We start from the raw sequence: 27,269 nt of genomic DNA on the forward strand, positions 1-27,269 counted from the left end.
TACATTTGGAGACATTTGAAATGTCCTCAACCAATAACACCGACATTTGGAGACATTTGAAATGTCCCCAAACAATAACACGGACATCCTGATCCACTACCCCTAATCATTTTTGAACCGAAATGGTATGGTTGGGTTCAGTTCTGATGGAAAGGCGTTTAGTTTTGGTTGGACGGGTTTGAGTTCTCATTCGCAAGGGTGAGATATTGAATCGAGAAACCACGTGGTATTAAAACGTTAAATTATCTCAAGAAAACCTGTCCACTCCCTTCTCGTTAGCGATCAAAAAAATGTAATATTCTCTCTCTCTCCCTCTCTCTCCCTCTCTCTTTCTCTCTACACTTTTTACTTGTCTTGTAGATTGATCGATACCGATATATTAGGTTTTCTAAGTATCTGCGAAAAAGTTTGAAATCATAGATCTTACTATTTCATGTTTCTCTCTATTCAAAACCCTAGCATTACCTAAAGATTTTTCAACGTCCAATTTTCTTAATTTATATTCTGTTTTTTTTTCTTTTCCGATCTGTAGTTAATCGAGTTATTTGACGAACTTCGATTTCAATGGATCAAGCAGAGTTAACTACAGAGAATGTAAGTACTTGAATTTCAATTTTGTTTGATTTCTGCTACTTTGATTTTGATTTTGAGCATGATTTGTAGAATACTAGTTAGGTTTACAATTATTATTGATATGTGAGTTATGAGATTTGATTTAGTCTCTTTCGATCTTGTTCGAGTTTGAATTATTAACCTGTATTTTGACTTCTTTTTGAGATTAGATCTAATTTTCTTTATAATTGAGTTTGAGATTGGTTTGTAATTGGTAAAACCAGCTTTGGATTGACTAATGAAAATAAGTATTTGTTGGTGAACACTTCAATTTACTTATTTATGCATATCAATGAGAATGAGATATCAGTGTCTTCATTGATTTAGTGATACTCTTAAAGAGAAAGGTTGTGAAAGCAAAAGAAATGCTATATAGGCAGAAAGACACCAATATTTTTAGTAGATTTTGATTTTTATGACATTAGAGGTTTAGGTTGGGTGAGATAATATCATAATGCCTAATCCACTTACCTCGTGGTTACAGCTTTAAGGCTAAAAGAGTGAACTTTTGTTAACTTGTACCGCATTTATCTTGAAGTAAAAGATTAAATAGGAAATGACTTGTGTGGAATGAGTAAATAACTTGATTACACCCTAAGTAAAAATCGGGTCTATTAGTATGAAGAACAGCTTTAGCATCCCTTCTCCCGATTGAGTTTATAGTTTCGAGACTTCAAAAAGTTGGGTCTAGATTACTATATCTTACTCGGGACAGGTTTTACTGTCATTATATTCAATTACTCAATAATGGTTGGTTTGGTCAGCTTTGTATTGGAAATGGATTAGACATATTAGATCATCAGATTATTAACCTTTTTTTTGTGATTACCATTTTATTTTATTCTTGAAGGTACTCAAGAGGGACATCCCATGGGAGACTTACATGAACACTAAGCTAATCACAGGGACATGTCTTCAGCTTTTAAGGCGTTATGATAACAAATCTGAAAGCTACAGGGCTTCTCTGCTCGATGATGTATGTCTTCTGTACTCGTGCTAGCGTTAGCTGCCTTAGAGCAGTAAAACCCTCTTTGAGAATGTAGTTGTGGTCTGATTTGTTTGTTCTACTGTGCATTTCTCTCTCCTAAGTAGATATTAATGAAGATCTTTTGTAATCTTTCCTTTACCTTTTCTTGTTAGAAAATGAAAGCCTTAAGACCTGTTTAACCAATGTTCAATTTTATTATTGAAGGAAGATTCATTGTATTTCTATAAGATGTGGCTCTCTTACTACTACCACAACCTTTGCAAGTCAGACCCCTTTGCTACATCAAATAAACTCCATAACTAGAACTTGACTGTTTCTTGTTTCTTAAGATGTTAAGAATTAACAGTGTGCTACGCATCCCTGAGAACCCATTTGTTGTCACTGATGAGTACATTAGTACTTCTTTCTATCACTCATTCAAATATTATTTTAAACGTTTTTATGTTTCACTTGAAGAGAATAGCGGTTTAAACTCTATGATACTATTCTAATCTAAATGATTCAACACCACTGTCTAATAGCGAATACCATTTTGTTTAGTTATATGATCTTTACTGGTTAAAATTTCATTTCAGGATGGGTCTGCTTATATCAGGGTATTTGTTAACCTTTTACGTGACGTATTTAAGGAAGATACAGTGGAATATGTTCTAGCACTTATTGATGAAATGCTCACAGGTAATGGACAATTTTACTGCACATAAATCGATATCACATTACTATAACAGAATAATAACTTGATATGTTTTTCATTTTTTTGGCAGCCAACCCAAAACGAGCTAGATTATTCCATGACAAGTCTCTCGCAGACGAAGATACTTATGAACCTTTCTTAAGGTAAGTGTATATTCGCAAGTGGGTTTATTGAGTAATGTTACTTCTATGTCGAACTCAATCATTAGATAGCTCTTCCACTAATCTGCTGATACATTATTTGATAGAAAGTTTAAAAATCTTTTACTTATGAAGGCTAATGTATGCCTGTTGCATTTCTAGCGTGCTACTTCTACTCTCAAATCTTCTACTTCTACTCTCAAGTTTAGAATTTTATATACTAACATATTTTAGTTTTTCATTTAGAAAAAGTGAAAAAAGATGCCCCTGTACTAGTTATTTGTCAAGACATTAATTTTGTTTGGGTTAAGTACACCGATAAAAAGTAATTTTGTTTTTCTGTAAGCTAAACCATTTCCCTTTCCATTTAGATTTGTCTTCATATTTGATTCTTTTTTTTTTAAATTTGGTCACAACTCACAAATACTTGAGTTCATTATTTCTGTAGGCTAAGCAACTTTATTTTCTATCTCAGGTTGCTTTGGAAAGGTAACTGGTTTATACAAGAGAAGAGCTGTAAAATATTGTCTTTGATAGTAAGGTACTTGGATATACTATATTACGACGAATTGGCTGTATACTCTGAGCACAGTATCTCTTTCTGCAATTTTTGCACTAAACTATTGGTTGCTTTCATATAATAACAGTGCTAGACCGAAAGGCAAGAATGGTGTAACTGCAAACGGAGAATCCTCGAAAAGCAAGTCTACTTCTATTGACGATGTTTTGAAAGGGCTGGTAGAGTGGCTCTGTGCTCAGGTTAGTATGTGAATAAAGCAGAATAAGACAATTGTAAATATTTCTCAGCATGATTTTAAAAGTTTACCTTCTGTGCTTCAGTCTCTTCAACTCATTATTGTATCCTCAATTTTTAAACCCTCATTTTGTGAATATTTTATGAAATAAAAATAAATGTGTTCATATACTCCATTTCAACCTGCCATTAATAGATTTAGGTAATGTTTGCTTTCCACAATATGCATCTTTCTGCCATTAATATAATGTGACTCATTGACTATGTACAGCTGAAGAAGCCTTCCCATCCTTCTCGTGGTATTCCCACTTCTATCAGTTGCCTATCTAATTTGCTGAAGGAGCCATTGGTCAGATCTTCTTTTGTACAAGTAGACGGAGTGAAGTTGCTCATTCCATTGATTTCTCCAGCATCCACTCAGCAATCAATCCAGGTAACATAGAATTACTTGCATTAACTTCAATATACATAGGTTTCATTTGCTACCCGCCTTTTCCCTTTTACAGGATACGTATAGTTTTGTTTTCACAAAATTCACTTTGTTTATTAAGTTTAATAAGGCCAATAATTTAGTCTGTTAAAATATGAGTTTGGAATGGATAAGATCTAACCAGTAACCACTCAAATCAGCCTTAATTTGGTGTAGTAGTAAAACAAGCGGAGTTGGCCTATCGGGGGCAGTGAGATTCTTCACTGATTTTCTAACTGCAAACATGATAGAACTGTGCCACCAAATTATTTTTTCTTTTTCTTTCTTCCTAGCTTTGTGTTTGTGATTCTGTTTGCATGTTATGAAGAGGTTCGACAAGTTCTTATTCTCATCTTAGTTTACATCAATGTGATTTTTCTGCAACAAAATTCTCCAATGATTTAGTATAGATGGAAATGTTGCAATGTAAGTAGTCCTGTTTATATGAGACACACTAAACTGTAATTTGTTTGGATATGGAGAATCACCTACCGTTTTTTACACTTCGAATGTTACCATTTGCTGGGCATTAATGCATGTGGTATCTATATGATCAAAGAAAATTTACTAAGTTGTCGACTCGTGTGTTAATAATGCGAATTGAGAGGAATGTTGAATGGACAGATGACGATCAGTGCCATTCCCATTAATAATTGTGCTTGGAAGTTTTATTGACATTAGTTCCTTTGTTATTTATTCCAGCTTCTCTATGAGACATGCCTCTGCATCTGGCTCCTGTCTTACTACGAACCAGCAATTGAATACCTCGCTACTTCTAGGGCCCTGCCGCGTCTAGTCGAAGTAGTCAAAGGTTCCACCAAGGAGAAGGTAACATATCGCGATCCTTTGGTATCATATTCCCAGTTTGGACTAATGCATTTTGATCAAATACTTACCTGGTTCCTTAGGATTTCGAATCTATATCTTTCATCAATCATTGTTAACACAAAAGATGAGAACAACTCACTTCTATTAGTTTGTATCTCTTATTCATGGTTTGTCTTGTTTTTTGCGCATTTACTGATTCACTATTTCCATCACTGTCATACCTATAATGGGCTGATCCTCTTCCGAAGCTTGTTTTCTTTAACAGTTTGGGTGAATTTCTCTTATTAGGTTGTCAGGGTTGTTGTCTTAACCTTTAAGAATTTGCTCGGCAAAGGGACATTTGGTGCCGAAATGGTAGACCTAGGGCTACCACAAATTGTTCAGAGTTTGAAGGGTCAGGCATGGAGTGACGAGGTGAAAAAAATAATCACATCCTTAAATTTTATTTTTTTTGGTTTTGTTTGTATTTTTATCTGGTTACTCGAGTTCAATCGAGACGATATTTCTCATATATAATGACGAAACCAACTCCTAATCTATATTATCATCTGGTTGATTCTAGGATCTGTTGGAGGCACTGAATCAACTAGAAGATGGGCTTAAAGATAATATCAAGAAAATGAGTTCGTTCGATAAATACAAGCAAGAAATCCTTCTCGGACATCTTGACTGGTCTCCCATGCACAAAGATCCGATATTTTGGCGTGAAAATATCACAAACTTCGAAGAGAACAATTTCCAGGTACTTCACGATTCCCTTCCTTTTTACCATAATCATCGTCGACTCATGCTAACGTTGTGAAATATGAAACAAATGGTTTCTTAAATTTGTGCGCGGTGTCTAATAAGTGTATTTTTTTCTCGGCTGCAGATCCTGCGTGTCCTAATAACAATCCTCGAGACATCTGGCGATTCTAAATCACTAGCTGTTGCTTGCTACGATCTTTCACAATTCATCCAGTATCATTCATCTGGGAGGCTAATAGTGAATGACCTCAAGGCTAAGGAGCGAGTAATGAAGTTGATGAATCATGATAATTCCGAAGTTACTAAAAACGCTCTTCTCTGTATTCAGAGGCTTTTCCTCGGTGCGAAGTACGCAAGCTTTTTGCAGGTGTAAATCGGTATGTTGTTACTTTTTTATTGAAAGTTTCGAGCATTCGGGTTTCTCCCTGATTATTTCGATGTCAATTTGGAATATTTTGTTTGTTTTAAATGACCATCTTTTGCCCTATTATTTGATTACTTAATAAAGAGTCGAACTCTACTGCACTACTAAAACTTTGTATAACAATGTAGAATGAATTTGTGTTGTTAAAACAATTGAATAAAATTATATTATTATTTTTTTGAATCTAATCAAACCCTAATCTATTGTTTTGATGTGCATAACATTAACATAAATATAATTTTACTAATAATCTTAACACAATGTCAGTATACACTTTTAAAATGAATTAATATGAGAAAAGTCCATATAAGTACTTGGATCACTCCCCTAAGGTTGTGACTTGTGTCATTGCGTGTTTGCTAGCTTTTAATATTAACATTTTAAATCTAATAACTTCAAAACTATTTGATGAGATTGGTAGTAGAAAAGAATGTTTCAAGATCTTTTAAGGGAGATGCAATATAAATGTTATTAGTTGGATTAATATTTGATCAGTCAGTGATATAGGGGTTCGACTCAGTCTAAGAGCAAACCTAATAAATAGGGGTTCGGCTCCCATTTTGTTACATCTTTTCTCCATATGAAGTTTTCTAAAACCACTGGGACGTTCATCTATAAACACAACCACTCATTCATTAAGTTTTCTACATCTTCTCTTTATATTAAGTTTTCTACATCTTTTTCTCTTATTAAGCTTTCTTGTTCTTTTCTCCAATGGGTGATGATTTCAAGTTAATAAATTTGATTATTGATGAGGATATTCATGCTATGGAAGACGATGCTACTTTATTAGAAATGTGTGAAGCAAAGATGAGGGTTCAACAATCGTGTACCCGTTTTGTTGGTTCTATTTGAGCCATCGAACGGTAGATCGTATCAGAAAAAGTGGTCATGAACAACTTATGCATGACTATTTTGATGGGAAACCACTTTTTGACGGTGGTACATGCCGACGACGATTTTGGATGAGGCGTAATTTGTTTCTACATATCCTCAATAAGGTAGTTGTCCATAATCTTAATTTTAAACAAAAAAAAAATGCCTTCGGACGTAAAACGCAACATCAAAAGATAACTGCAGCAATGAGAATGCTTGCTTATGGGACACCATCCGATCCAATAGACGTATACGCTCGAATTAGAGAAAGTACTATAGTCGAATCTTCAAGAGAATTTGTAACAAAAATCGTTAATGGGTTTGGTCCTCAATACTTAAGGTCTCCGAATAAATCTGATATTTGTAAGCTTTCACCACATGGTGAACAACAAGGATTTCCAGGAATGTTATGAAAATAGATTGCATTGTGAGTGAAAAAATTGCCCAACCTCATGGCACGAACACTATACTGGTTGTTGGTTATGGTGCTCCTAGTGTTTAAAGAGGTTTAGAGATTTACCTTAATCGTTAATTCCCACAGACTAATATGATTGCTTTCTCGAAGACGAAGAGCTCTAATTTTAGTTCCTTTACTTGAGACACCCGAACAATTGACTTGATCGTCCGCCTTCAAGTTAGCTAGAACTTCCAACAGTTAGACGAATAACACCTTCTTTAGACTAGATAAATGGTTGGGACCATTCTCTCTTTTTCTCTTTACTTGTTGTAAAGATGGAAATCTCTCTAAGAATTTTCTACACCTATTTTTGTTCTAGTGCGACCCTTATATAGAATTCCTAAAGTCAGAGCCCAATCCTAATTAAGTTCCCTAATTTCCTCGGAAATAGATTTAGGGTTTCACCATAATAGGAAACTCCTATTATGGCTGGCCACCCTATGCCCTAATGGACTAGGTCTGGGCTGCCCTATTAGTGTGGCCTTGGTCGGCCCACTCATGGACTTTATGTGCCCGCCTCTTTTGGTCTGGACTTCGCACTATCTTTGGCTTAGCTTTCGTCTGGCCTTTTGGACATATTTCTGGATCTAATCCGTACTTACATGTCTCATCCCTATAGTTTTATCTTCCAATCAAATTAACACTCTTTGGTGTAACCAGATGTAGGATATGGACGAAGTTAGCCGCGAATCACCCCGTGATTCGACGATCGTAATTGGTTTCTGGCTAAACATTACGATCCCTAAATCGTCCGGACTTGGACCTTCTTCATCAATTGTCCTATCCGACAAATTGCTCGCTTGCCACTTTGGTCGAAGGAGATCTCCTTTACTGGCCATTGTCATAGTTTGTCAATCATACTTGAAGTCGTTGCATCGTCTGATCTATGGATATGGCATGCATTTTTTGGGCAGCCTAGATCATGTGATGACATCAATGTTCTAGAAACGTTCTCCAGTATTCGATGCAGTAATGACATGTAAGAATTTCCCTGTTACTTATGAAGTAAATTGTAATCGATATCGTATCCTACTGATGGGATAAATCCTCAATAGGATTCTTTTGTTAACACCATACAATCTCCATTTATTTTGCAAAAACAATGTTTTGCAAATGTCAAAAGTCGATGAGAAAAGATGTTGAACGAGCCTTTGGCGTATTGCAAGCTCGTTTTGCTATATATCTCAAGACTGACACATTTCTCAAATTTAAAAACACTAGGTAATATCTTGAAGGCATGTATTATAATGCATGAGATGATAATCGCAAATGAAGGATGTGATGTTACACAGATTTTGATGGAAGTCTTCGAACATAACCAGTGCTTCGTGGGGGAATTGTCGAAAAAAGGGTTTGCTCGTCTTGACCGAGTTAGAAGCAAAAAGTTCATGCACAATTAAAGACATAGAGCACTTACTGGTGCTTATCGCTAGGCCGGGTCAGCCAGTCTCAAAATAAAACGGTTAAGGCCGGGTTGCGGGTCGGGCCCAAACAACCAGGGTTGGAACAGTTCTTGGCGGGTCGGGCCCAGGTTGCCTAAACCTATGGCCCAGCTCGGGGCCGGGACTTTACCCCAGTCGAACCTGGGTCTGACTGGGCCAACTTGTTTTCATATTATTTAAAATATGAAATTCAATTAAAATATTACATAATCCTAAAAATAAATTGAAAGGAAATATTACAAATATAAAATTATTTGTAATAGAACTTACCTAAAAGAAAATAGAACTCACTTATTACCAAATACTAAAGTAACGAGTATTTACCTAAAAGAAAATAGAACTTACCTAATACTAAAAGAAAATAGAACTTACCTAATACTAAAAGAAAATTAAAACAAAATAGAATTTACGTAAAAATTTCTTAATATTACTTACCTAAAAGATTTTAGAGGACTAATCTAAAAGATTTTATATTATTTACCAAGATTACTTCTCTAACTTAAAAGGAAAAGATTTTCTAGAACTTACCTAAAAAAGTTTTACGGAACTTACCTAAATTTTTTTATATTCTCCAACTTAAAACGAAAAGATTTTTTTAAACTTCCCTAAATTTATTTTTAGATAAGATTTTCTAAAGCTTTCCAAAAATTTCTTCTCAAATTTAAATTTTTTTTTATATTTTTACGTGAGGTATAAATGCTTAAAGAAATGAAGGAAAAAAAAAAAATAATTTATCGGGCTTTTGCCTAGCCCAGAATAGAGGTCCGGGACCGGGACAGAACCCGGGTTGCCCTGGCCCGCTTTTTGGTACGGGCCAGGTCGTGTTGGGCCTGTACGGAACGGGCCGGTCCCAGGCCCAACCTGTGCCGATCTTTTAAACACCACTAAGAACACTTGGAAAATCTAATTAAGCTCGCAACGACTGAAGAATATCTTATCGTTAATTTGTTTGTTTTTCTTATATTTCAGTTGTATGTGTTTGAGTTTAAGAATATATTTTGATTTTCAATGAAAATACTATTTTGCCCGCTTAAAGTTTCGAATACTAATATATAGGAGAAGAAAAAAAAAACTTTAAATTTTAAAGAAAAATGAAATAATTAAAAAAAAAACAAATGAATAAGTTGCTTGTTTTATTACTTTAAAAAATTATCAAAAAGTTTAAATCGTCGGCGGAGCATCCCAATAGCTATTATTAAGACTAAGAGCCCCTCCGACTTTTGAGACATCCACTCCAAAATAACAGTTCGACCCTCCCCAACTGCTATTATTGAGAGGAAGCTCCTCGGGGAGCCTAAGAGCATCTCCAATGCAACACTCAATCTTAGAAACTCCGATTGCCACTTAGGATTTTTTGAGATTTTGATTAAAAATCCTCTCCAACGCAACACTCTATTTAGATCTCTAAGATGACTTGTTGAGGGTGGAATAGAGATATCTCAAGAGGACACTCTAGAGTGTCCTCTTGAGATATCTCTAATTGTCCAACTCATCAATGTTTGATTTTCAACCAATAGAAATCGAGTCTTCTATATTTTCTAAAATAACTAATATTTATGGCTGCGGCTTTGGGGAATAAACAAAAGTCTCCGGGGAATAGAAACTTATTCAGTCAAGGTTGACTCGGGAAGTATATTTAACTTTTAGTCCAAAAATACGTTCAATTGAAATTTGGCACCTAATCTTCATCTTCTTCTCTCTTCCTTTCTAAATTATCTCTCTAAAGTCTAATAATAACTTGTTCTCTCTCTTTCTCTCTAACAGTTTGATCTTGGTGATGGTAGTCTGAACTCTAACAAAAAGTCATATTAGATTATCAATTCCATCTATTTACACAATCTCTTCTTCCTCATCTATTTAATTTTTTGTCCAAAAATGCATCTCCACATCTAACTTCAACAAGTTCTATTTATCAATCTGTGTAGCAGTTTGATCAAGGTTGATGTTGTCATATATGGTCTAAGAAACAACCAAAATCAGGGCTTCTTGGATTTATAAGATTTGATTGAAGTTGCTGGTATTACATAGATCGAATGATCCTAACTTTGTTCTCTGAGACTGTCTGAAGTCTTCATGCGCTCGTCGAGTTCGTCCATGATTGGTACAGTTCGTGTTGATTGATCTCCTCCCGTTATACATTGGGCGCCGAAGAAGATGGAACTAGTCTGTGATAATTGATTAGGGTTTCATTATGTCATTTTTGTCTCCTAGAAACCCTAATTTCATTATGTTCATCTCCACTATGTTGATTAATTTGCGGGAGAGAGAGGTCGAGAAAGAGAGACAGTAACATTGAAAGAGAAAGCAGGAGGAGAGAGAATGAGATAGAAGAAGAGAGGTGGAGAGATGAAGATTAAGGGGGAAAATTTAATCATATGAATTTTTGGACTAGAAGATAAATATTCCCCTTGAGTCAATCTAAATTGACTTAATTCTTATTCCCTGGAGATTTTTGTTTATTCCCTAAAGCTGCGGGTTTATTTATTTACAAAAATAACTATGCCACATAAGTAAATAAGATAAGTTTAGAGTTTTGTGTTGGAGACAAAAAAAATTAAGAATCTCTATTAACGTTACCTAGGAATGAGAATCTCAATTAAAACTTGACACATAGAATGAATAGAAATTTTTTTTGAATTTTGCATTGGAGATGCTCTAACCCTTAGACTTTGTGGTTGGATCTCCCGAGACTGGAGGTGGGGTTCTCAAAATTCTAGCACCAATATTAGGGGTTGCGCTAACCCATGCGGTGCACAACATGTTAGGCCACCACTATCCTCAAATAGTTGTACTGCCATTGCTCACTTTGGTTATTGTTAAACCAATGTCAAGGAAGAAGTTGGAAGTCAAACAGGTTTTTGACCTAATAAAGAAACATAATGTCAGCATGGTATTCTCATAGGCCACGGTTTCCACGTGATTTCCACAGAAACGTATCACGTGCTACACAAAGACAGAGAGATAGAATATGCTAGTGAAGGTGCGATGTATATAATAGACACGTTTGAATCAATATTGGTAGGTGAGATTCGTGACAAAGGCTGCCTGGATTTACCAACACCAATTCACTCTCACTACATACGTTGACAAAACTCCCCAAATGGGGAAGGTAGGTGGGTACACCTACAATAACGTCTCAAACACTCGTTACCGTATTTCTACGGTTCTACGGGAGTCTGAAGGAAAATTACCGGCGGATGCACATAACCGTACGACTCCCACCCCTAGACAAGGGATTTAGATTCTCATAGATATTCGTAGACGTTTCAAAGTTTAAAAATGTGCGGGGGCATTCAGTTGCAGATATTTCAAAATTTACGAATGTTCGAGGTATTCAATTACATTTATTTCAAAGTTGACGAATCACAAAATTTCAAAGTTCACATATATCAAGGACACTCGCAAGTTCATGGACTTCGGTGTGTTTCGACGTTTATGATAACTTTGGTGGATTTTAGTGTGAAAAAAGTTAAATATGTGGTAGCGTACTCCGTCCGTGACTTCACATTGGTGAAGAGAATAATAAGTAATATGATTTATCTTTCATATGGCCTCCTAGTTTATGTTGGTTTTCCACCTGGTCCCTTTTTTTTTGTTGAAGGGTAATATATTAAGATAAAGAGTCTATTACAACAAACAAAGTAGAAAAACAAAAATACAATAAGTAAAGTAGAAATACAAAATAGCATAGCTGAGGAATTGCATAAGATAATGTCGATTTTTCGAGCATTCTTCATTATGTAGCTTGCAAATCTGGCTGCTCCTCTTGGGAATGATATGCAATTTGATCTTAAGAGTCCTTCTGGTTGGTTGAGAGATGAAACTTCTATCTAACTTCCTGTAACATTGAAGATGGATTAAACATACATCCATAGTTTCAAGAAGAAACGAGGATGTCTGCAAGATGGAACCATTAGATGGTTCCGAGTTATCCCGCCAGTATTCTCCATATAAAGAGACCATATCCACACGAGTTCTACATAGTAGAAACAGGTTAGATACCTGGAAAATGGGATCGCCGACATAGTCCGAGTATAAATACCCAGCTAATCCGACAAATGATCGCAAATGAATTGCGACAAGGGGTGGAAGTGAAAATGTTACGGAACTTTGATAAAAAGTTAAGTCTATAAGATAACCAAATACCAAGGTGATCATCAAATAGTGAGCAGGAAGATTAGAAACAAAAACAACACGGCAAGGGTGGAGATTGATGTTCGAAATATTGTGTCGTCCAGGGTCGAAAGGTAAGTTAATACTAATATTAAATCTCTTATAAGAGCATCGATATGAACTCATGAGCCACAAGGTTAATCGATGGATTCAGTCATCATGTGAGAGACCTTAACCACAAACCCTAGATCCCCTTTTCCACCTGGTCCCTTAGCTATACAAACATGTCAGCTCAAATTTTTAAAGTTTTCACAAATTGGCCATTTTTTTACTGTTAAATTTTTTAATTCTTCTAATAATACCTTTAATTAATTTTTTTTCCTCCCAGTTTTTTTCTTTCTCCCTCTCTCATTGTCATCCTCTTTGTTTATGGGCGTCTATTAATGGAGGTCCAAAGATTACCTGGTTCTTCCCTCGGTTATCAATCAGATCTTATGCAGTTCCGATCTATAACGGTGATACAAAGATTACCTGGTAAATATTTATTCTAAATAAAAATCAATGATTTTTGAAATTGAGTATCTTTACAATTAAACTTGTAATAGCTAGATGATTCTAATGAGAAATCTAGTAGATGAAATGCAATTGTGAAGATGTTTTGATGAATTTCGTTCTTGTAGATTAATCAAACTCTGGTTTAATTTTGGTAGGATAAAAAAGGTTAACAAAATGTGACATTGTAAGAAATGAAGAATGAGAATGATCATCATCAAAAGCAGATGATGAGGAAATAATTAGTTTATAGGGAGATAAAAAGAGGGTAAAAACAAGTCGCAAATGAGAGAAAAGTGAGTAAGTGGATCTTTTCTCACCCTCTCAATCTACAGTTGTAAAACTCTTGTGTTTTTTTTTTTGATGAGAGTAAAACTCTTGTGTTAATTTATACTTGTATCGTTTGGGCTTTAGCCAATTCAAACAATAAGGACATTTTTTGGGGATTTTTAAAAACTAAATAGTCAATGGATGAAAACTTCAAAATCTACCATGTAAGTATTTCATTAATACTAAGGGGATAGGCGGAGAACTAGTCATAAATTAGAGGGTCATATTAGTAACTTTAATTGTATATAGGGAAAGGAATCGTTGGACTCCTAAAGCCAAGTTTTTCTGCTCTCTCATCTCTCTCCAGATCCACTATCTTTCGTGTTTAGTTCTGTGTAAGTAACAGTGAACCCTCGCCGGATCTGGCGAGGGTTCCTCGATCCCTCTTTTTTAATTCTCTCTCCTTCTCATTCTCCCTCTTGCTGTGGGTGGTGACCGATCTAGTAGTGGTGGTGGTAGTGTTTTGGATCTGGTGGTAGTGTTTGGATCGGATGGTGGAGAAATTTGATTTTCATGATTGAATCAAACCACTGTTCTCAATTGAAACAGTTACAGGTTCTCTAATTCTTAAAAGATCATAATCTAATACGTTTCAATTAATTTTAAGGATTGAATCTGGTAGTGGTGGTGTGATTAGTGGTGTTTTGGGATTTCAGATCTTGTGGTGGTATAGAGGAGATGTTGGTGATCGACTCTGGTGGGGGTATATGGTGGTGGTGGTGGCGTGGTGGTGGTGACGGTGGGATATGTGATTCAGTGGTTTGTGGTGGCGGCGGTGGCTTTCCCTACTGGGTGATGGCGGCGGTTTTCCAGTGATGAAAGCGATTTTCCGGTGACGACGGCGGTTTTCCGGTGTCAACGGCGGTGGTTCTTTAAGTATTAGTTTTAGTAAAGTTATTTTGAACTTTAGGGTCTTTTAATCCGTGATCTTTAGGATCCTTTTTATCTTTCTTCTTTTCGTCAGTGTCTAGTCAATTTCTTTCACCTCATGCGGTACTTCACATTCGAAGTTCAAAGAATTTACTTATGTAACTCTCATGTCGCTGAACCGAGAGGAATAATCAATTTATCCATGTAAATCAGTGATTGTATCACTTATGAATGAAATATAGTTTCGCGTGGTTTCAAAAAAGAATTTGTATATAGGGACCCATAAAATATTGGGATGATTCCATTATGACCCCAAAAGATAACCAAAATATGCCCTAGAGATGATCAATTTCTATTTTGGCCTCCTTTTCATTTTTTCCGTCAATCAACTATTGACTTCTCTTTTCCTTTTCTATCCCTCTCTTCAAAACTCTTTCTTTGGTCACGGAAGGGGGAAATTAAAAAGGGCCAAAATAGAAATAGGTCATCATTTGGGGGCATTTTGGTGAGTTTATTATATTTAGGGATCAAAATAGGAATTGGTGACTCGGATAGAATCGGCTTTGGCTTGACTTAGCCGCCATAACTCGGCTCAGTATGTGGCAATTAGTAGGTAGAAAAAAACATGACTTTTCTTGTTTCCAAGAAAACCCATTAAAAGTAATTTAATTACACAAATACCCTTCTCTCCCAACTACCACTTCACCAACCCGGTTGATTGATTTTATAGAGAACCCTATAAAAATCCTTCACATCTTGCATTTCTAAAATTAGGGCTTCCCTTCGCTAAATACATTTCCTCTCTCTGTCCAGAATCATTTTGTGAAGGAAACCCCTAAAAACTTATCACATTTTCTCTCTCTAGAATTTGTGAAAGAGAAGAAGAAAATCTCTACCACCAACAACAATGGCTCTTTCAAGCAGTTCAGCAATCTCTACCAATCTCCTTCAAACATCTCTCATCAATTCATCATCCAAATCTAATCAATCTTGTTCTTTACTTTCTCTCTCTAAAACACCCAGATCTCCAATCAAAACTATATCAGCTGTTCATTCTACTGAACCAGCTAAACCTAACAAATCAACAACAACAACTCCATCTGCTGCATCAACAACAACTACACCAGTAACAACCACCAAATCAAAGTCATGGAGTGTTGATAGTTGGAAATCAAAGAAAGCTTTGCAATTACCTGAATACCCAAACAAAGAAGAGTTAGAATCTGTATTGAAAACTATTGAAGATTTCCCACCAATTGTTTTTGCTGGTGAAGCAAGAAGTTTAGAAGAAAGACTTGGAGAAGCTGCCATGGGAAAAGCTTTTCTTCTTCAAGGAGGTGATTGTGCTGAAAGTTTCAAAGAGTTTAATGCTAATAATATTCGTGATACTTTCAGAATTCTTCTTCAAATGGGTGTTGTTCTTATGTTTGGAGGTCAAATGCCTGTTATTAAGGTTAGATCTCATCTTCTTTTTTCTTTTCTAGGGTTTATTTATTTTACCTTTTTGAAACTTTCTCTCAAAAATTAAATTTTCTTTATTAGTTGTACCCACGTACGAAAATGTTTCAAAAGATTAAAAAAGTTTTGTTTTTTAGGGTTTTCATTTTCTTTTCTTTTGATAGGAGGTGAAATTTAAGCTTTCCTCACCAAAATCAAATCCCTTTCATTTCAACCAAATAGAATTTTTCTTCTGAAAGGGAAATCAAATCCCTTTCATTTCAACAAGGGTACCTCAAATTTACCACAAAATTACCATTAGATTATAATCGATTGATGCTATATTTGTGTATCTCGAGGTGCAATAACCAAGCAGCTGACAGAACGATTGGAATCTTGTGGTAATTTTGTTTTAAGTTTTAGGGTACCAATTAAGTTAATAGTACAAAAAGTTAGTTGAGGATTAATAATAAATATGAGGCTAAATTAATCAACTTTTTTGATAGGTTTACAAGTTGTATTATTATACTATTTGAATTTTATTTTTTGACCTAAGAGGTTACAAGATCATCGATGTGTATAACCGATAAGAAAGGGTTATACTAGTCGACGCGGAAGAATGATAAACTTGAACCCCTCCATTTTGTTTTCTAATAAGATGTTGATATTGATTTGACTCAGAAATATGAATTTTTTTGTGGGTAATTTTTGTTGTTTATTAGGTAGGAAGAATGGCTGGTCAGTTTGCGAAGCCAAGATCAGATAATTTTGAAGAGAAAAATGGAGTGAAACTTCCAAGTTACAGAGGAGATAACATAAATGGTGATACCTTTGATGAGAAATCAAGAACTCCAGATCCACAGAGGATGATCAGAGCTTATTGCCAAGCAGCTGCAACATTGAACCTTCTTAGGGCTTTTGCAACTGGAGGTTATGCTGCTATGCAGAGGGTTACTCAGTGGAATCTTGATTTCACTGAGCACAGTGAACAGGGCGACAGGTATACTCAACTACATCACTTTTAGTTTTGAATTTAGCTTGATTTGGTATATGATTGTACTATTTTATTAGATTTGTAGTTCTGTTGGCCCTTTTTTGGTTAAATTGGCAGAAAGATAAAATATAATGTTTTTTTCGGTTGCATATAGTTGTATTTTGATGAGAATGTAAATTACGGTTATAAACATGAAAACCAGTATGTGCGAAGTAATCTTGGAACCATTTGCAAAATTTCTTCGTTCTGTTTTCGACTTTGTAGGTAGTTTCGATTTTTGTCCCCGAGCTTTGTGTTTTTTCATTATTACATGTACTAAATGTACTACCACGCATCAAACTGTTTCAGATTTGTACTAGACAGTCGGTGGACTATTAAGCAAATTCGTGTGTTGTTTCAGATTATGTCAATCTTTAAAATATGTACATAATAGTTACTAGATATTGTTAAGCTTCAGAAGTTCAGAACTCGGGTTGGTGATAAGCTCAACGTACCAAGTTGGAATCATGATTTATTTACACAGCTAATTTTTTTTTTTGATATTGGATAGGTACCGGGAGCTAGCTCACCGTGTCGATGAGGCCCTTGGCTTCATGTCTGCTGCTGGGCTAACTGTTGATCACCCAATCATGACTACTACTGAATTCTGGACATCACATGAGTGCTTGCTCTTGCCTTATGAGCAGTCTCTGACCAGAGAAGATTCGACTTCTGGGCTTTTCTATGATTGTTCCGCTCACATGCTTTGGGTTGGTGAGCGCACCAGGCAGCTAGATGGTGCCCACATTGAGTTCCTAAAAGGAGTAGCCAATCCTCTGGGAATCAAGGTAAATCTGAATATACTCCTTTTATGGTTTGATAATTTATTACTAATTGATTTTTGAAATAGTAATAATAGGATGATGCTAGACAAATATCACTAAAGTACTGGAATATCTACATGTCTCTGTGAATTGTGTATAATATTATTTCACTTTAGGTTGTTCAAATATCAGGAGTTTGTTTTGCTTTTTTCATAGCAAGTTGTGATTATATATATATATATATATATATATATATATATATATATATATATATATCTTGCTTTCTTCAAATCCTTTCGCTTCTCTTTACAGTAAAGTCAAAGTTTGAGACTGATGGTAGATTTTTTGTTTGTGATGCAGGTTAGTGATAAGATGGACCCAAATGAGTTAGTTAAGCTCATTGAGATCTTGAACCCACAAAACAAGCCTGGTAGGATCACAATTATCACGAGGATGGGAGCTGAAAACATGAGAGTGAAGCTTCCCCATCTAATCAGGGCAGTCCGAAGAGCAGGGCAGATCGTTACTTGGGTCAGTGATCCTATGCATGGAAACACAATCAAGGCGCCCTGTGGTCTCAAAACTCGCCCATTCGATTCAATCAGGGTATAGTCTCTTTCTCCATCACTCTCTAATACGGTCCGCGGTCTTAGAGTGGGGATATTCACTTTACACTGAGGCCTTTTTTGGGATATTATTCCAGGCCAGGTTCCAAATGAGTGGTTAAGTTACTGATAGTATTGTTGCAAGGGGGTTAGTAGGGTCCTTACTTTATTAAATATATCATCTTTCGATTAAAGACTACACATGTCATGTCTTTTCCATAGGAATTTTACTTAATACACCAGACAAAGTAGGTGGGACAGAGACACTTAGGGAGCCAAATTAGAGAAATGTTTTAGGGTGAAACCCAGTGGACAAAACCCCATTCCTTCATTGAAAACTTTGGTTGGATGATCTGCTTTCCTGTCTCTTAGTTAGGTTGATTCTTGAAACCTAATTTTCCAAACTACACCACCATTTTTCTTTGACTCTTTGATGAAACCCAGTCAAGGAATACATCAAGTCTATCTTGCTTACAACTGGCAAAAAATACTTACAATTTCAAACATCTTTTTGGTTGGTATGCACTTGTATTTGTTGGTGAGATTGAGACCCTGAAAACTCTTTTTGACCCTTTTGTTAGCAATGGATAATATCTAATGATATTGAAAATGTTGACAGGCTGAGGTACGTGCCTTCTTCGATGTACACGAACAAGAAGGAAGTCATCCTGGAGGAGTTCATCTAGAGATGACAGGCCAAAACGTTACAGAATGCATCGGAGGATCAAGAACTGTGACATTCGATGATTTGAGCTCTCGCTACCATACCCACTGTGACCCAAGATTGAACGCTTCTCAATCGCTTGAACTTGCTTTCATTATCGCTGAACGACTAAGAAAGAGAAGAATTGGATCACAGCAGACAATGGGATACTTAGGGCTGTAAGACAAAAAGAGGAGCCTTGTTATTTTTACTAGTACGAAAGTTGGTTTATTTATTATTATTATTATTGTTATAAGTCAGTGATGGTGCCCTTGAGATTCTGAATTATGGGTTTTGTGACTAAAAACTATGTATTTAATGTATACTATGGTTTGGATTTTGGAACTATGTTGAAACACGATGAGAAGAATGCAAAATTCTAAGTTTTTTATATCAATCTTAATTTCTTATCATATTCACATGTTCTGATTGAGAACCTGTTTAGGTTGGTACAAAATATATTCGTGTGTGCAAATCTCTTCAAAATTTTAATATGAAGGCGAATATTAGAAAAAGAATTGATGGATCTGATTTTACCCCAAAAATTGTCCCTAAAAGATGCATCTCAGAACTACCAAAAACGGTTCAATAGCATTATCCAATGACAATCTTAAATCCTAAAATGGGTGGCAACTACCCCTAAAACATTAGAATAATGACACTATGCTGGGCATGGAATCTCAACGGGATTCCGACAGGCTCACGTGTCGGGCCAGGATCTAGAGAATTCCGACGGGCTGACTTATCAGGTCAGGATGTAGAGAAATAAAATTTTGCCGGGCTGATGTGTCAGGCCAAGATCTAGAGAAGAGAGTGAAAATTTTTCTCTCTAGGTCCCAGCCCGATGGCAGGGATTCGTGTCGGGCATAGCATCACGTTTGAAAACATTATCCAAGCCATAAAAGAACAGCTTAATGTGGTTAAGATGAAAGAGTTGTCTTTCAACAAAAAAAAAAATGAAAGAGTTGTATTTCCTAGATTTTCTTTTATAAGGCCATTCAGGGGCCGGCCCCTTTATTTTATTGAATTACCCAATCTACCATTCTATTTACGGGCTTGGGCTATAGAACCAATCATGGCCAGGAAGTGAGGCAAAGACGGGGACTGGTGAATAAATACATTGGAAGTTCAAGAAATTATATATTTATCTCATCAAAAAAAAAAAATTATATATTTATCCCTCTGCCGGTTCCACATGACACAGAAAAAATGACATACATGAAATTAACATATTATGAACAAGCATTTAGGTAACATAATAATCCACAACATGCTATGAAAAACATGATATTCCTTAAAGAGAAAAAAACCTAAAAAGGAATAAGATCGTTTTGATCAAGAGAAAAAAAAATTGTGATAATATAATAATATATATCATCAAAAGAGCCTTCCAAAGAATATATATAATATTATAAGTGGACAAATGAATTCTTCAAATGAAAAATATAGTTGATCTTGATTCATATAACATTTATTGTTCTAGAGAAATGATGGAGACCATCAAGATGGGCCTCACAGCCGAACTAGTTAGAGGGCCTCATGGCCGAGCCCATTAGGTTAGAGTCTAGGAGTTTCCATGTTTTAATATTTCCTACTAAGTCTAGGTTTAGAAGTTTCTATGTTTGAGTATCTTTGATATTTAGGAATCCTAATTTGAGTCTATCTAGAAGTTTCTAAGTTCCTATAAAAGGAAGTCAGGTCTGTCCTTGTTATTCAGATCAGAGAATATTATGAATGAAGTTTATTGTTAATCAAGTTTATCGTTTATTATTAATCAAGTTTATCGTTTTATTGCTTTTATCGTTATTTCATCAGTTTTATTTCGTTAGTTTAGTTTAATAACAATGGTGGATTCCATTACTTTTACGCTTCCGCGACAATCTACATCAGCTGGTATTCAGAGCTTTAAGAATCTGGGAACAGATAAATTTTTTTTAAATACTTCTCATCTTGAATGTTGGAATAATCTTCTGCGTTTAGGTTGGGATCTTTTAAGAGATGCACAACAACTCTATGTTGATCGAAAAGATCAAAACAAAATTAATGTCGATTCCAAAATTCCTATGTTTGATTATCAATATCATATAGATTTTTGGATTCAACAGATGGAAGATTGGTTTATAAACCAAGAAGTCCATGACGAAGATAAGGTTTTTGTCATCGAACAACACTTGTCTAAAAGAGTCTATGAAAAATTCAACGAGATGCGATGGAGACTCATTGATCAAGGAAAAAAATTCGTCGACGATTGGACTACATTGAAAAACATCTTTAGATATGTTTTTCTTCCTTTAGATGAAATTTTTTCATATGTGGAGACAAAGATTGAATCCAGTAGACAGTTCTCGAATGTTATTTCGGTCACCGTGTTCGATGGTATTGAAGAAGAAGTTCTTGACAAAAAGAATAAAATTTTCTCAACGACGGAGGAAAAAGAAGAACAAAGTGAATTATCCTCTTTTAGCTTGAAAAGGTCAGTTCATTCTAGTTTAGATTTGATTAAGCCATATTCGAGTTTGGTTTATAAGCAACACGAAGATGAACGTGGGAAGATCGTTCAAGTGAAGAAATTCAAGGTTGATTTTTCAATAAAGTATTATGTGGTGTTTGTGATCTTCTTCATCAAATTAAAAGATGACGGGAGATGTTGCAATTTCTTGGAAGTTTCTTTCCTACATTTATTTTTGCAAGATTCTTTGCAGTATGATATTGAAGCTAGTGATTTCGTCCAAGTGGGTGTCCTTCAACCCCAATGCACTATTCGCTCGAAGTGGGAATTAAGGATTGCATTGTTGAGTCTCACTTGAGGGCAAGTTCGTTCTCGGTCGGGGAGTATGATGGAGACCATCAAGATGGGCCTCACGGCCGAACTAGTTAGAGGGCCTCATGGCCGAGCCCATTAGGTTAGAGTCTAGGAGTTTCCATGTTTTAATATTTCCTACTAAGTCTAGGTTTAGAAGTTTCTATGTTTGAGTATCTTTGATATTTAGGAATCCTAATTTGAGTCTATCTAGAAGTTTCTAAGTTCCTATAAAAGGAAGTCAGGTCTGTCCTTGTTATTCAGATCAGAGAATATTATGAATGAAGTTTATTGTTAATCAAGTTTATCATTTATTATTAATCAAGTTTATCGTTTTATTGCTTTTATCGTTATTTCATCAGTTTTATTTCGTTAGTTTAGTTTAATAACAATGGTGGATTCCATTACTTTTACGCTTCTGCGACAATCTACATCAAGAAAGAAACTACAAATAAAGCTCAATCAGATGATGATGATTATATATTCGATTTCTTTCTCGATTGATCTCTCTCTTACTAGAAATGACATTAATGATGAACTAAAGATACATTCCTACCTCTAGAATATAATTGAAGCGTTGTAAACTTCTAAAAGGGAAAATGGAAGAGCAAAAATTTATTTGCATATACTAGTCCCAATCTGCTCAAAACATGTTATGAACAACTATCATATTTTGTGCTTGTTCGTCACATATTATTTCTATTCACAATGCATTATTATGAGAAACAAAAATTTAGTTTAAGAAGAAGACAATTTTACATAGTGCAATATGATTGTTTATAATACATTCATAATGAATTTACGAGATTCATAAGATTTTGCAATGGAAGGGTATTTTGATTAGGAAAAGTCTATTTTAACTTCTGGGTAATTATTGTATCTTTTCCCAATAATTTTGCCTAAATCATAATGAATTTATGAGATTCAAAGGATTTTGCAGAGGAATAGTATTTTGATGAGGAAAAGTCGTTTTTGACCTCTAGGCTAATGGTATGTTTTATCTAACAAAATTTGGACTAATTAGCTATTTTTAGTAGAGTCGGGACTTATTAACTTAAAATAAATTTTAAGATCATTTTTCCTTCTATTTATTGTGATCAACCATACAATTTAGGACGCACAGTCGTATTATAGACAAACGTTAAGACGCAAGAACATAACGATTATGGTTAGAAACCATATGGATCTCTTCATGGAGCAGCTCCTAGTTCGCCTAAACTTGAATAAAACTCGCCATGAATGCAAGACGGATGGTTGCATTTGTTTTTATAGTGTACTAGGTTTTGATTTATAAGACACTGATATCAAAAGCGGAATCACAAGGCCCGCATTTCGCCATAGGCCTTAGATGCTTCCTGTAAACTAGTAGGAATATCCAAGAATATGTACCTAAAGGGAAAGATGCAACTATTTATGAAACTTCTCTAGATCAATAAATAAAATAGGAGGAAAAAAGCCCGGTAGATATGAATTTTACGAGAGGTATTATGATTCTGTAAAGACCGACTCTAGTTGCGGTCTCATTACATTCACATACATAGTTGCAGCGACAAATTGACCAAAAAACTACTCTAGATTCTAAAATACATAACACACATAAATATATACATGAACACGAAAAGATAGATGATGTTCCCTTGCTTGTTCACGTGGAAAAGACCCACACCCATATTTACTTTTCTTTGTCTAAGAGAAACTTGAGCAACACCGTAAAAACAGCATCGCTTGATGTATACCGGATAGTTTTTCAGTCTTACTCTGATTGACTAGCATTCGATACTCAGTCTTGGTTCATCCGCCCTTCAGAAAGGTATCAAAATGGAAATCAAGGGAAAACTAGTCTTGGGATATATGATTTTGTGACAGAAGTGCCTACTACTAGCCCAAGAGACAATAAAGCTCCAAAAATGGCATGCAACCTCACACAATAATATTTCGCCATGAATATCTTCGTCTTATCCTGTAAGAAATTCACATAAGCATAAATTAAAACTGACAGGGTTAATGCACAAGAACATTGAGAAGGACAAGAAACTCACAGCATAATTGTTTTCCACATAGTTGACAACCAATTTTGCTATTGGCAGGGTTAATGCACAAAAAGCCTGCAATGTTCGGAGAGTGAAATATATAATATCGAAAAATAGATGAACATAATGCAAGTGTAGCAGTCATTGTGGTCTTTCTAACATGGATGCTCCTTTCAACCTTTTTTTGTAGTGTCTGAAGTGATAAGATACTCGCGATTCAGCTACTCAGAGATATGTCTATGGGTATACCATGAGATTTTTCATATATATTTTAATAATGGATGGTCCCAAAGTCGGAAAATATATGAACGTGAAAAATGTTTCCTTTTGAGGTTATTTTTAGTTCTTGTTTCCACAACTAAGACCCATACTAGTGTCCAGTTACATAGGTTCTACGAAATAAAGCATATAAATTCATCAAATACTTACTACGCATGTAAAAGGAAGAAGTTTGCTTAGACCAAAAGCAAACAAAAGAGAATATAATGTCACAATTGCAACTTTGACGACCTGTGAACCAGCTTTTGTGCCGATTCTTACCTGCGATTGTCATATACATTATAATAGAAGATGTATTTGCTATTCATAGTTTGAAGAATTTTGAGATTGATGATTGAATCTGTACCAGAGGAGACATTTTCCCAACAGCTAAGTCCTCGTCCACCTAATTTTTTCTTAACTTGTTAAAGTTAGTCCATATATAAGAACTGATATAAATACTAGGATGAACAGAAAATTACCTGGTGGAAATGACTACAAAAGAGAATCAAGGTAGTTGTGAATCCAACAAGAACTGATGCAGATAAAATCGTACTTGTTATTGGTAGATGGTGAATCACACTGGAAAAATACATGCAAGTTCTTGAAATTTCAGGTCATGCTAATCGACACCTACTCTAGAAATAGAAGTAATCAAATGAAAGAGAACAACCTTCTATTGCTATGCATTAAATAGTAAGCAGTAGTAGAAAACGGGCCAAATGCTGCAAAGCAAAGCGGCTCTCCCAATCCGCGATAGCTCAATCTAAATGGTGGGCACTGCGACAATACTAACAAGGAATGGATAAGTAAATATGCAAAGTACAGAAGTTGTAGGGGTCGAGAATTATGTGGAAAAAAGCATTCAGAAAAATTGAAACCAGAAGACAATTGGTACCTGATAAATGTAACCCAAGAAAATAGCACAAGTTAATAAAAGTATGGAACGAATATCTCCTGCTTCAGAACACACATGAGCAAGCCCCATGAATCCAAGGGCAAGAAAGGTGTAGGCGGCAATAAGGGTCCCTGTACGACTTCCCGATCGCATAAAACATATTAAGGTTACTACAAGATAATAATCTACTTACAGATATAAACCCATACGTGGATTACGAAAAGTGGGTAAGAGAGAGTGAGTGGGAGTTGTACCTTTTGAGAAGGTTAACCACCGATTCTTTCTTGTTCTTATCTGCCCCAGTATCGAAATCGTAAACATCATTGCTGCCAATGAATCAATAAGTTTCTTTGAACAGTTGGGTAAATATAAGATGATTTTTTTAACTCAAAATGTAATCAAACTGTCCATAAAGAAGCATACGAAGTTGGCTAGTTCATGATCATGCAACGAGGATAGGGTTTCTCACGTTGACTATGTTTCAATACTAAAAACGAACCTTAAATTTAGCCAAGTAATAATAAGAACTGAAGAAGATAAGAGCAGAAAAAATCGCCTCGCAGAAAAAAGCCCTGCTTGCAAATACGAAGTTGCACTACCTACCTGTTCATATACATTTAATCGATTAACAACACCGAAAAAAGGTCTTCCTCCTCCAAAATGAATTGTAAAACTAAGATCGAAAAGGATAACTGATACGAATCTATAGGCCTATTAGCTTGTGTCAAAATTCAGTCAATGTTAAGTTTGTGGTCATCAACTCAAAACCAATTGGCAATGAGTGCAGAGACTCTAGACATTATATTCTTGGTTGTTGGAGTGCCCATTCCCGATGTAGGACTATTCTCACGAGCACTAATTGGAATCATTTATCATAATTATATATGTAGGCACAAATCCCCATTTTTACAAAAGAATGACTACATCAACCAATAGAAAGGGGGAAGAGAGTTTACAGCGAGAGGAACCAAAGCAACAGAGTAGATAGGCAATTTGATTGCTCTCCATATCAATGTAGACCTTGAAATCTCTTCCTTTTCTTCATCGTGGTTAGTACTAGTACTACCTCCTGATACGTTCAGAGAGGAGGATATTTGACGACGGTTCGATCTTGGAGGGTTAGATTTGAAGGAAATTTTTTGATGAATAGATTGAGGTGATTTTAATGGAGTTCTGACGGTGCTTCTGAGATGAAGTGGTACTGGTAGTTGTAGAGGAGGCTTCAGTAAGGGATCGACGGTGAATGTATGAGAAGAGATCGACGGAATGGTGAGAATTGAAACACAAACCATTCTCTCTCTCTCTCTCTAGTCTCTTCTTGTATTAGCGACCGACTGTGAGCACGAACAGTATGGATAAATCAATGGCTGGAAAGTATCTCTCATTTGATAAGGGTACACTTGGCATCTATATTTGAAAATGGCTAGGTAATGTTTGAATTTGGGAAGCCCAACCCCTCAACTTGGTGTTCTAACCAGGGAGAGCCTCTCACTCCGCGCTCCCATTTGGGAACGCGCGAGGCCACAATGTTATAGTCGTTGGAGCCCACATACATCACACGTTTAAGTTAGAGTAGAGAACTACTCGGTTTTTTAGGAGAGAGAGTCTCGCCTGACGTCATCAGAGCGATCATCTCCCCCTCCTTTTTCCCACACCAAAACACTAAACCGCTCTCATCACCTGCAAATCCTCCAACCTACTTTCATCAACAAATCACACATGCAACCACAAAAATCAACTTTCAATCACCCAATATCTCTATTAACCCAAGAAATTAAAAGATCAACCAACCAAAGCCACTCATAGACGCTTGATTTTTATTAAAAGATAACCACAGATCTGCGCTCCACAACCATCGCATCCCTACACAACCTTCGACAATCGATCTCAATCTCTCGGAATCACCAAGATTATACACATAGTTCATCATAACCTAGACTCACCAGGTATTACTCCCTTCCATCAGCACAACCCTATTACTAGAGCCTTCTTTCTTGAAGCAGAAGATACCTAGGAGAGGATTAAAAGAAACTCCAATCGGCAACAACCGAAGCTACCACCGTCAAACAACCAAAATCATCAACTGATAACAGTGGTAGTTATCACGAGAAGGAAACCCTTAATAAGTCGAACACATCTATCAGGGAAGTAAACTTTAAACCTACGCCTAATCTTACAATATCACTTGAAGCTTATGTTTGATGCTTTGGTCCTGGCTCAGTTAAGCTGATAGAATAGTGTCCTTGGTAGTTGTTAATTTTGTTTAACTGTTATAGTTGTTATCTACTATATCTCTCTGTTTATCTTTAATAGGGTATGTTTATAACTTTTGTGACTGGGTTGTTGGGCTTTAGGTCCATTATTCCTTGTTAGGTGCCTAGGGATGTCTTAACTTATCTCCCTACATGTATAATAGCACCCCCACCACTGAAAGCCCATCCATCT

At 35.7% G+C, this 27,269-nt stretch overlaps 3 protein-coding genes across 5 annotated transcripts; 2 read left to right on the forward strand and 1 right to left on the reverse strand.

Moving 5' to 3' along the window:
- The first annotated feature begins 104 nt into the window (after window positions 1-104).
- On the forward strand, window positions 105-5,844 carry LOC147567105 (V-type proton ATPase subunit H-like). 2 transcript variants are annotated; one of them, XM_086653726.1, is made up of 12 exons: window positions 105-292; window positions 533-594; window positions 1,463-1,588; window positions 2,176-2,278; window positions 2,365-2,437; window positions 2,910-2,975; window positions 3,082-3,193; window positions 3,460-3,621; window positions 4,360-4,485; window positions 4,774-4,899; window positions 5,048-5,227; window positions 5,357-5,844. In XM_086653726.1, exons 2-12 carry the CDS (start codon window positions 565-567, stop codon window positions 5,603-5,605), a joined length of 1,353 nt encoding a protein of 450 aa, XP_086509852.1. In that variant the 5' UTR covers window positions 105-292; window positions 533-564; the 3' UTR covers window positions 5,606-5,844. The 2 variants fall into 2 exon arrangements, with proteins under 2 accessions (XP_086509852.1, XP_086509853.1); XM_086653727.1 differs by having other exon boundaries at window positions 132-292; window positions 542-594.
- Window positions 5,845-14,845: 9,001 nt separating this feature from the next.
- LOC147567106 (phospho-2-dehydro-3-deoxyheptonate aldolase 1, chloroplastic-like) lies at window positions 14,846-19,229 on the forward strand. Its single transcript, XM_086653728.1, has 5 exons — window positions 14,846-15,749; window positions 16,456-16,733; window positions 17,278-17,554; window positions 17,891-18,136; window positions 18,755-19,229. Exons 1-5 carry the CDS (start codon window positions 15,204-15,206, stop codon window positions 19,019-19,021), a joined length of 1,614 nt encoding a protein of 537 aa, XP_086509854.1. The 5' UTR covers window positions 14,846-15,203; the 3' UTR covers window positions 19,022-19,229.
- A 3,851-nt stretch (window positions 19,230-23,080) lies between these two features.
- ABC4 (UbiA prenyltransferase family protein) lies at window positions 23,081-26,235 on the reverse strand. 2 transcript variants are annotated; one of them, XM_086653729.1, is made up of 10 exons: window positions 25,781-26,235; window positions 25,324-25,427; window positions 25,079-25,150; window positions 24,825-24,963; window positions 24,600-24,706; window positions 24,409-24,508; window positions 24,294-24,332; window positions 24,098-24,208; window positions 23,678-23,743; window positions 23,081-23,598 (listed from the first exon to the last, which is right to left on the reverse strand). In XM_086653729.1, exons 1-10 carry the CDS (start codon window positions 26,114-26,116, stop codon window positions 23,464-23,466), a joined length of 1,209 nt encoding a protein of 402 aa, XP_086509855.1. In that variant the 5' UTR covers window positions 26,117-26,235; the 3' UTR covers window positions 23,081-23,463. The 2 variants fall into 2 exon arrangements, with proteins under 2 accessions (XP_086509855.1, XP_086509856.1); XM_086653730.1 differs by lacking the exon at window positions 25,324-25,427 and having other exon boundaries at window positions 24,825-24,955; window positions 25,781-26,205.
- Between the last annotated feature and the right edge of the window lie 1,034 nt (window positions 26,236-27,269).

The sequence above is a fragment of the Eschscholzia californica genome, unplaced genomic scaffold, assembly GCF_041429995.1.
Source record: "Eschscholzia californica isolate CP2 unplaced genomic scaffold, dmEscCali1.0.p SCAF_1, whole genome shotgun sequence".
NCBI lineage: Eukaryota > Viridiplantae > Streptophyta > Magnoliopsida > Ranunculales > Papaveraceae > Eschscholzia > Eschscholzia californica.